Raw genomic sequence first — 10,339 nt, 5'->3', positions numbered from 1 at the left:
GGAGCGGCTGGGCCCGTGAGCCATGGCTGCTGAGCCTGCACATCCGGAGCCTGTTCTCCGCAATGGGAGAGGCCACAATAGTGAGAGGCCCGCATACCGTAAAAAAAAAAAAAAAAAAAAAAAAAAAGAACCAGCACAACCCAAAGAGCTCTCTGATGGGAACTGGGGGCAGCTGCCGCCCGTGGAGCCTGGGACCATCTGTTCTTCCTGTCCATCCCAAGAGGCCTTCAGCGGGGCCTCCCTTCCCCACAGGGTCCCAGTTCAGCTAACCAGATGGAAGGCCTGATTTGCACAAAGAGGGCTCTTTTGGAGTCCATGCCTTTGGAAAATGCTCAGAGACTGAGCTGGTTTGGGGAGGGAGGTCAGGGCTGCTCACCAAAGAGGGAGGGAGAGCCTTTCCCCTTTGGGCCACTGAGCGTCCCCTCTGCCACCTGTCTTCCTCCCTGCCCTGGGCCTCCTGCCCTCATCCCACCCTGTTTCCTAACAGCATGTGACCCAGTGGGAGGGCTGAGGGGTGAGCCGGTGGGCTGGGGTAGGGGGACCAGGACTGTCTGCAGTGCCTTGAGAGTGGAAGGAAACCACCCCGCCTCCCATGAGTGTGGCCCTAGACATGTCCCTGACCTTGGACATCAGCCCTTGCACCTCAGTTCAGCCAAGGGCCCCTTACACCATGCCATTTAATGCTGCGAGCTCATTCCCTTGCCCTACCCTGGGTGACAGACTGATCCTGCCTGGTGTCCTGTTTTCTTTGACACCCCCAACCATGCTCCAGCTGGCTGGCCTGTCCCTTCATCACCCAGAGGAGCAGGTACCCAAGGTCAGAAAGGCTGCAGGACCTGGGGGCTTCTGGGAAGGGTGGCCTGAGGCCAGGCAGCTTCCTACTCTGCCCAGGTCGAGTGGCCAGCAAGCAGCTCTTCCACTGAGCCCCTGCCCTGGGATCCAGTGCCAGACCTGGGCAGGGCTGAGGGCTGGTGACTGCAGAGCCTCTCACATGGGAAGGGGGCTGGCCCTGTGCCTCCCGAGGCCTGCAGCTCCCAGGTCTGCTCCTGAGTGGCTGATTATCATCAGCAGAGGGTTTTCCTTCTGGCCACAGAGATAGGTTTCCCTGAGCCAGTCTCCTTTGTCACCTTGGCTTTGAGCAGTGTCTGAATTTCAGGAAGGAGGTGGCTGTCACATCCTTCATTCCTCTCTTTTTGATACTGGAGATCGTTTGGGGAGATGGCCCCAATCTGAACCTTGGGTTCTTATCTTGGCTTCTTTTTTTTTTTTTTTTCTGTTTTCCATATTAGCTTTAATCATTGGTAACACATGATCTTTTATGAGTCTAAGATTGTTAATATTGTTTCTCATTTTACGGAGGAGTAACCTTGGATAACCTATCCCCACACAGAGTTTTTGATTTTGTTTTTAATTTTTATTAGAGTATATAGTTGATTTACAATGTTGTGTTAGTTTCTGGTATAAAGCAAAGTGAATCAGTTATACATATACTTATCTTGGCTTCTTATAGTGTATCAGGCCGGGAGTTTGATGCTTTGGTTCCAGCATCTCTCTGCCAGTGATCAGCAGGGTGATCTTGGACACGTCACATCACCTCTTTGGGCTGCAGGGTGTTTGTGAGGGGTCCCAGGCTAGGGCCCAGCTCTTGGACAAGACTTAGGGCCTTAATTTCTTCTGGGATTAGCCATTTTCCACTGATGACATAATGGGTATGAAGTGATACCATAGGGTATGTGTCTCCTGGAAAAAGAAAGACCTATCATAATAACAGCAGGACTTACTATGTGCCTGGCATCCTGCTAAGCACTTTTGTAGATTTCGTTTATTTGAATCTCCAACCCCTCCCAGGCAGAGGATTCTCCCCCACCCCCAGCCCCCATTCTGTAGGGGAAGAAATGGAGGCCCGGAAGTTAAATGAAGTGCCTGAGGCCTGCGTGGCTGCAGGGAGTGTTCTTGACCGTGAGGCTTGATGGCCCCTCGAAGCCTAGTCTTTGATCTTAAGAGCTCGAAGGTGTCTTAAACATAGGCCTGCAGGGTTGGTTCACAAGTGGGAAACTGAGGCCCAGAGAGGAGGAGTAGCTGTGATGGGGCCTGCAGTCCCAGGCTGGGGCCAGGAACCCAGGGCCCTGTTGTCCCCATGTACCCTGAGGGCACCTCCTCCGGGACTCTTCCGGCTCCAGAGCTGAGAATGCACCCTTTGTGCCAGCACAATCTCTGATGAGACACGGGCCTCCCTGCTCTGAAAGCCCTGATTGTCGCTGCGAGTGTGGAGCTGGGCTGCCCACGCTCCCGCCCCATCCCTTCCTGCTGTGGGGCCTTTTGTGCTCCTGGATCCCAGTACAACAGCCGGGCTGTTGATCCAGAAGGCCCAGTGTGACTGGGAGAGGGCGGCCTGCCAGCACCCTTCCTGGTGGGGATTGTCGCAGCCCGAGAGGGAGGTGGGCCCCGTCATCTCCCTGCAGTGACAGAGAGAGGCCCGGAGGAGAGTCAGGAGACCTGGTTTCCAGTCCTGGCCGGGCCCCTAACCAGAGTTGAGACCTGCTCGGTGATCTGGGGAGAATCAAGCTCCCTCTCTGGGCCTCCTTATCTGTAAAACAAGAGCTTGGATAGGAGAGAAGAGTGGAGAGAAGGCCTGGAGGGCAAAGGGAAGAAGATTCCAGCACAGGCCTGTCTTTCGCAGTAGAAGGAGCACCAGGCCAGGAACCTGAGCAGCTGAGTCCCAGCCCTGGCCTGGGTGGGTTGTTTGATCTGTAAAGGTATGGAGTGCACCATTCCTGCATCCGATGGGCACCGGGGGCATGGAAGGGGTGCTTTGTGCAGGTAGGGGCAGGGGCCACCTGGGCCTGTGGGCACTCTGGTTCAATCCCGACTTTGGGGAAATCTCGGGTGGGACTCTGGGGATGTGTGCTCTTCTTCCTTTGTAATTTCTCTGTCTAAATAGACCATCGACTTTCTGAATGACAACATTCGAAGAGGAATCGAGAACTACTATGACGATCTGGACTTCAAAAACATCATGGACTTTGTTCAGAAGGAGGTGAGCCAGGCGCTTTGGGTCAGACATCTGCCTCCCATGCCCTTTGTCCCCTGCTGGGGACCCTGCTCAAGAGGGTGGGGGTGAGGGTCACATGGCTTATCCATTCCCAAAGCAGGTGGCTGGCCAAGTTGGGAGGCAAGGGTGGGCCGTGGATGGCCGCCAAGGGTAGGGATGCCAGGGCCTGACCTTCTCAACCAGCTCTCTACCCGTGTGCTTCGCCCACAGTATACTTGCCCTACCTGTTCCTCTCCAGGTGCACGGACCCTCCCCTCCTGGAAAAAAAAAAAGAACAAGGTCAGGGGTAGCTATAAGCCACCTGGCAGTGTCTCAGGGTGCCCCTCTCCAGTGGGTAAAGATCCTCCTTCTTTGAGGTGGGAGTGACCTCCAAGCCACCCAGTTCCAAGTTCCCTCTGCCAAGACCCTTTAGTGACGGGGAGCTCACTGCCTTGCCAAGTCAAGGACAGTTCCGACGGGGAGAGAGCTCTTCCCCGATTCCATTTCCCCCTGCATGGGGGAACAGAACAAGACTTCTCCTTCTCCTCGATGACACTTCATTGAATGTGATGATTGTCATTTGGGGATGTCATGCCTCTTCCCAAGGTCCACCCAAATCTGTGGGTGTAATAATAATAATAGCAGTTGCAGGGCAAGCTGCTGCCCTCGGGGGCTTCTACACATCAATCTCACTTAGTCCTGAGCCTCAGCTTCCTCATCTGCCTCAAGGGGATACTAATGGTCCCTTCCTCTTGGCGTCATTGTGAGATTGCCTTGACCTATTTCAGAGGTGGTTAGAGCAGTGCCAGGCAAATGATGAGAGTTAAGTCAGTGTCAGCTGCAGTGACCACCATCCTCATGTCCTACTAGGTGAGGACAAGCAGAGTTTGAGGGCCAAGGGCCCGCTCAGCCCTGGCAGCGCTTCTTTGGACATGACCCTGGGGGCGTCAGCTGGCCTGATCCCGTGCTAGCCCTCAGTGGGGACCAACATCTCACCGCACCCAGGGCCACCCGTAGTGGCCACACCCTTGGCTCAGGCCTTCGATGTAGTCACAACAGGTGCAGCCTCTGGGAGGCCCTTCTTTGCCAGGGATGTGCCTGCCAGCTCTGGCCATCAGTGGAGCAAAATGCTTTTATTGGAACCAACCTTCAGCTGGCTTGCAATTTTCATTTCTTCCAGGGTGGAATGGCAGGATGACTCATGCTCATTGGGCACCCTGCTTGGTGCTGAATGCCTCATGCATGGCTTCCCTTTGTAATTCTCAGTTCAGCTGTGCAAAACTGGCGTTGCTCTTCCTGCTTTACAGTTGAGGATCTGAGGCCCAGAGAGGATCACTGACTTGCCCAGAGTCACACAGCATGGAGTGGTAGTGTGAGGATTTGAACTCTGGCCTGTCTGATGGCAAATCAAATGCCCTTTGCACTGTACCCCAAAGAGGCACTTCCAGATCCCTTAAACTGATAAACCTAAAAGGCTCTATGGGGCCTCTGAAAGGGTATCTGCTTTATGTTTTTACTAAGACCTTGGACCATACCACTCCCCTGGTTAAACCCTGCAGTGACTTTCCATCACTCAGAATACCATCCCAGCTCCCTGCTTGTTGTGGCTGACAAGGCTTTCACGGTCTGGCCTCATGTCCTCCATTCTTGCTGGCTCTGCTCCAGACACACCTGCTGCGGAAATATAACTACCTCGTCTCTGCGTGGAGTCTTTGCATGTCTTGACTGGCTTTTTCCTGTTGTTCCTATTTCAGATTAAATGACATCTCCTCAGGCCTTTCCCGGCCTCCCCGCTCCTTCCCCTGTTTGCCATATCCCTGGTACCCAGCACCACCTCACTGCCCTTTTCACAATGGTGATTCCTCTCTTCTCTCTGTGCAGATGTGTCCCATATGGACAGGGCTGTGGTGCTTTTGCTCCCCCTTGTCTCTCTGGCACACAGAACAATGCCCGGCACACACCAGCATCTCAGTGGAGTAACTGATTCCCCCAGACGTTGCCATCTGTACAGGGGGAGATGCAGGGAGGGGCTAAGCTAAGGGGAAAATGATGCCAGCTGTGCCATCGCTCCAGTCCTGAGCCCAGGCCAGGGTGTGAGGTGTGTGCCCCTTTGCTAAGGGCAGGACAGGCAGAGCTGGGGCAGGTGAGGAGAAGGTCACTGTGTTTCAGGGACCCCTGGGTTGTGGGGCTTCCCTAGAATCCTAGTCTCCGGGACCCTAAAGGCCAGCTCCTCGGGTTGAGTGCCTGCCCTGGGGATGTGAAGATGGAGTCCGGTTGTCAAGGAAGGATGTTCCCTCCAGTGTTTAGTCACCACCCTGCTGTCCCACCAAAAGGCTACCCAGCCTTGGCTTGCATGCCTCTCCAGTGACAGGGTGCTCACTAACTATTGGGAAGCCATGCCGCTTTTGGTGAGCTCTGACCCAACAACGATGCCTCATTTGCTCCCTGTAGCTCCCCCTACCAGGGTGACCCCCATCATAAATCACATCGTCCATCCCCTGGCAGGGCCCCTCCCTGCCGTCTGCCCGGGGCCCCAGTGGTGATGGCAGCTCTCTTCCCCGCTTGCTTCCTCCCTCAGTTTAAGTGCTGTGGCGGAGAAGACTACCGAGATTGGAGCCAAAACCAGTACCACGACTGCAACGCCCCCGGACCCCTGGCCTGCGGGGTGCCCTACACCTGCTGCTTCAGGAACACGGTACCCGCTGCGCCTGGGGGCTCCCGGCTGGTCAAACGCCTCTCTCACCTTTCAGGACGGGTGGTGGGGATGGTTGGGTGCGGCAGGCAGGAGGTGGTGGTCATTGTCGAGGCTTCCTGAGCCTCAGGGGCTGCTAAAGAGGGAGAATCTGGCGGGGGCGGGGGGGGCGCGGGGAAGTCTTGTCTTATTAGTAGCAGTCGTTAACATCTACTGAGCACTTACCATGTGCTGGCCTTTTCTAGGTTCTTTAGTTGTATCAACTCATTTAGTCTTTTCAACAACCCTGTGAGGTAGGTATCGTTATTTCACCCACTGTACAGATGAGAAAACTGAGGAACCAAAAGGTTAGGTGCTTTGCCCAAGGTTGATGGGGCTGGATGAAATTCAGGCAGCCATCGTCAGAGCTGCACCCTGGACTACTGTGCAAGCCAGGCGAGGAGTAGGAGAGGGTCCAGGCCGGGGGGCTTAGCAGGGTGACCGGCTTGACAGCCGTAGCCAGAGGACCAGAGCAGGGCCTGAGCTTTGGGCATTGCTGGTGGACTTTGGGCTTGATGTCCTGGTGACCATCAGCAACAGGGCATTTGGAAGGGGTCTGGTGATGTAACCGTCAGCCTCCGCCTCTCCCCAGTGGGATCCTCTCAGCTCTGTTGCCTCCTTGGCCACTTGGGAGGCTGCCCTGTGCTGTCACTGCTAATAAATGAGAGGCTTGGTTAATCCTGTGTTTGACTAATGTGTCCAAAAACTGCATGGTTTCTGGGTTGGAATGAGGCAGAGAGCTTTGCAATTACTCACACCCTGAAGAGTCATGGAAAATTGCTCTTCTGATGCTCCACCATTCTGTGCCCACTTCCGGATTCTGTAAACTGAGCAGCTGCTGGTTGGGGTGGGGGCCTCACCCAGTGAGTTGGGGAGCCAGTGCCAAGTGCATTAGCCCTAAAAAGGCTGGGCCAGGAGGGGAGGTTTGTTTGGAAATTGTAGCTGCCATTTTAGGGTAACTTTCTGTGCAAGGGGAGTGCTAGGGAGGAGCCCGGGTCTTTTAGGGAGGCCTATGGGGGGTGACCCTGAACTTCATCACCCAAGGCAGTGGCACCTGAAGGTCCACGTTGAGATGTGGAAGCCCAACTTGTATTCATTCATTCATTCAACAAGTATTTATTGAGGACCTGCCAGATGTGGTTCTACATTCTGAGGATACAGAAAACACACAGAGAACTTTGGCCTGCATGGAGCTGACATTCTTTCTAGTGAGTAAAACTGACAAGAAAAATAAATAAGTAAAAGAGATAGTATGCTAGAAGATGATAAATGCTAAGGAGAAAAATAAAGCAGGGGCATGGAGGATTGCAATTTTAGATACTGAGAAGGTAGGTTCTCAGTAAAACCCTGAAGGAAGTGAGGGAGTGAGCCATGTGTATCTGGGGATGGGAATTTCTGGCAGAGAGAACAGCAAAGGGCCTGAGGTGGGAGTTGCCCTGGTGAGTTTGAGAAACAGTGTAGAGACCAGTGTGGCTGGAGCAGAGTGAGTGTGGGGGAGGAGAGTGGCAGACAAAGTCAGGGAGGTCATGGGTGCCCTGATGGCCGTGGTCAAGACTTAGGTTCCCTTGAGTGACAAGCAGTCAAGTGACAGGGCTTTAGTAGCTGAGTAGCAGATCTTACTTAGGCTTTACCAGGGCCACCCTGTCTGCTGTGGGAGCAGAGGTGACGTGGGGAGTCTGGTTAGGGGCTAGTGCAGTGGTCCAGGTGTCACAGCTAAGGCTGTCCGGGAAGTGGGCTCTGACGTACTGGTTAGTGAGCAGGAGGCTTAGTAGGAGGTGTGCTCAGGATTGACACCTGTAAGGGAGGTGACGGAAGCTGGGTTAGGCAGAAGGAGAGGTTGAGCAATGATGCAGGCTCAATGGGGGCCTCAGCTGCCTCTCCGGGAATGTCCTGGGATGATCCTTCAGAGTTGTCCCATACTGGGGCTAGGGGAACAGGTCTTCATACCTCTACATGCACCAGGCATTACATGAGGAGTGTCCCACCCGGAAGGGACTTGCTGGCTTGTTCAGCAGAGAAGCAGAACCAATAGGATGTGTGTGTGTGTGTGTGTGTGTGTGTGTGTGTGTGTGTGTGTGTGTGTGTGTAAAGAGATTTATTATAGGAAACTGACACACAGAATTATGGAGGCAGGCAAGCCCCAAGATCTGCAGGGTGAGTCGGCAAGTGAGAGCCCCAGGAGAGCCAATGGTTTAGTTCCAGTCTGAGTCCACAGGCCTGAGAACCAGGAGAGCTGATGATGTAGTTCCTGTTTTAAGGCTGGCAGGCTCAAGGCCCAGGAAGACCCAATGTTTCAGTTCAGGTTTGAAGTCAGGCAGGAAGAATTCTCCCTTACTCGGGGGAAGGGCAGCCCTTTTGTTCTATTTAGGCCATCGACTGATTGGATGAGGCCTGCCCACCTTAGGGAGGGCAATCTGCTTTACTCAGGTTACTGATTTAAATGTTCATCTCATTAAAAAAACACCCAGAATTAATGTTTGCATAGATATCTAGGTGAGTCACCCTGGGGCCTAGAGGAGAGTTCTGGGCTCTAGGGTTAGGGAGGCCTCTGCTGCTGCATGTCTGTTCCCTGAGGGGCAGGAGCTGTGGTTCTACCTCCAGGGCTGGAAGCACAGTGAAGAGTAAGTTTATTCTTGTCACCTTCTTACATACCATATAGTTTACTTATTTATTATGTTCATTGTCTATCTCCCTCCCTAGAATAAAAGTTCCATGAAGGCAAGGACCTTTTTTTGTTCTTCTATATTCCCAACACATAGAACAGAGAATAGTACATAATGAGTGCTCAGTATTTGTTCAGTAATGACTGAATGAATGAACAAATGAGGTAGGAAGCACCTGTTCCCATCATGCACTCGTGCACTTGCTCCCCAGGCCTGACCTTCTCCCTGGGGGTCATGTTCTTGGCCTGGGGGGCCACAAATGCCAACTGACATGAAGTGGATGCTCGGTGTTTTGGGGTCTGAAGGCTCCTGGGGGACAGACTGAGGGAGGTTATTTTGCCCACACATCAGGCCCTGACATTTAGACTGATCTAGATGACGCCTGAGGTTCAACCCACTCTTTTGGAAAGAGAGTAGACAGCCCTCCTTGCCTTCCAAGGGGCTGGGATGGTGTCCAAAGTCACTCCAGCCAGCGTGTCTGTGTTCTGCCATGTGCCCAGCCCTGGGATAAGCCCTTTATGTGTATATCTCACTTTATATTCAAAACAGCCCTGTGGGGTACATTCTTAGATCACCGTTGCTTTATGGAAGAGACCAGGGAAGCTATTCTTCCATTCATTCATTCAACAAATCCTTATTGAGTGCCTGCATGTGCCAGTCCCTCAGCAGCCCACCTAAGGTTGGTCACAGAGATCCTAAGTGGCAGAGCAGGACCTGGACCAGGTAACGTGATGCCAGAGACCACACTGGCCAGTCTGCTGTCCTGCATTACTGCTGGAACCTGTGGCACCCTGGTCCCACAGCAGCTTTCACTTAGATGTGAAGGGATGGGACCGGGACATCGAGCTTTCTCTCACCTTCAAGAAAATAGAGGAAACTACACAAGGGCTCAGGCAGTGATGGGAAGTGCCCCTGCCAATCCTGTGATATAGGTCTGCTGGGAAGAAATTTGATGGGTCTAGGGCCGACCACAGCTTCCCCTGTGCCTAGATTAGTCAGCCGCTGGGAGTTCCTGAGAGCAGCTCTCTTCCCAGGAAAGAGGTTGGGTGGCCCTCCACTGGTGGGTGGCTGTCTGCAGGAGCAGGGAAGTGTGGTCAGAGGCCTGGCTCTGCCCTCAGGTAAACCCCAGCTGGCCAGGGCCCTGGCTGTGGTCTGGGATTTTCTTTCATAAGAGCCAGCGGTGGGAGTGGCCCAGCCCTGACCTCAGACAACGCATAACCGTATCAGCAAAGCTTGGGCTCCGGGGCGGCTGCAGCGGGGGAGCCTGGGGCAGTGCCCTTTCCTCTGGGTTCCTAGGCTGCCGCGGGTAGAGCAGTGGGCCTCCCACCGAAGCGCCACGGAACTGGCCTTCCCGCCTGTCCTCCCTGTGCATTTCTTGGAGGCGGGAGGTTAAGATGCAGACTTGAGCCAGGCTGCCGGGGTGGGAATCTCAGCTCCATCCAGACTGGACAGTGCAACTCTCTGTGCACTATAATATGGGGGTCAGGGGGAATAAATGTCTTCTACAGTAAACACTATGTAAGTGTCAGCTAATACACATTTCTGTTTCAGACAGAAGTTGTCAACACCATGTGTGGCTACAGAACTATTGACAAGGAGGTAATGTCTTTGAAATCTCTTTCCTCCAGAAAGGCTGCCCTTCCTGTCCCATCTCCAGGGTGATCAGAGGGGCTACCAGGGGTGAGGCTCCTGGCTGCTGAGATTTCCCAACATTCCTGGCTGTGAAAAGGAGCCAGGGACTGCCCAGGTTTTCTGCCCTGCCCAGAACAGGACTCGGGGAGCCAAGAATCCCCCCAGGCTGGGAAAGGCTGGCTGCCAGGGTGTGCCAAGCACCTAATGTGTGAGGCCACCGAGGCCACCGTGCCCTTGCGAGTGCCACCAGCATGTCCCTGTGCCTGGCCGCGCTCGGCACCA

At 54.0% G+C, this 10,339-nt stretch overlaps 1 protein-coding gene across 1 annotated transcript in view; it reads left to right on the top strand.

The window, feature by feature from the left end:
* LOC102992004 (tetraspanin-15) overlaps nt 1-10,087 on the top strand; it is an 18,364-nt gene extending 8,277 nt beyond the window's left edge. Inside the window, exons 4-6 of the mRNA XM_028486946.2 lie at nt 2,942-3,037; nt 5,610-5,726; nt 9,977-10,087. Of these exons, the coding sequence (XP_028342747.1) occupies nt 2,942-3,037; nt 5,610-5,726; nt 9,977-10,087 (324 nt within the window). The remainder of the gene's footprint in view (nt 1-2,941; nt 3,038-5,609; nt 5,727-9,976) is intronic.
* Nucleotides 10,088-10,339: the final 252 nt, after the last annotated feature.

The sequence above is a fragment of the Physeter macrocephalus genome, unplaced genomic scaffold (assembly GCF_002837175.3).
Source record: "Physeter macrocephalus isolate SW-GA unplaced genomic scaffold, ASM283717v5 random_943, whole genome shotgun sequence".
Lineage (NCBI taxonomy): Eukaryota > Metazoa > Chordata > Mammalia > Artiodactyla > Physeteridae > Physeter > Physeter macrocephalus.
The sequence above is the reverse complement of the archived record's forward strand: the minus strand, read 5'-3'. Positions and strand labels throughout refer to the sequence as shown.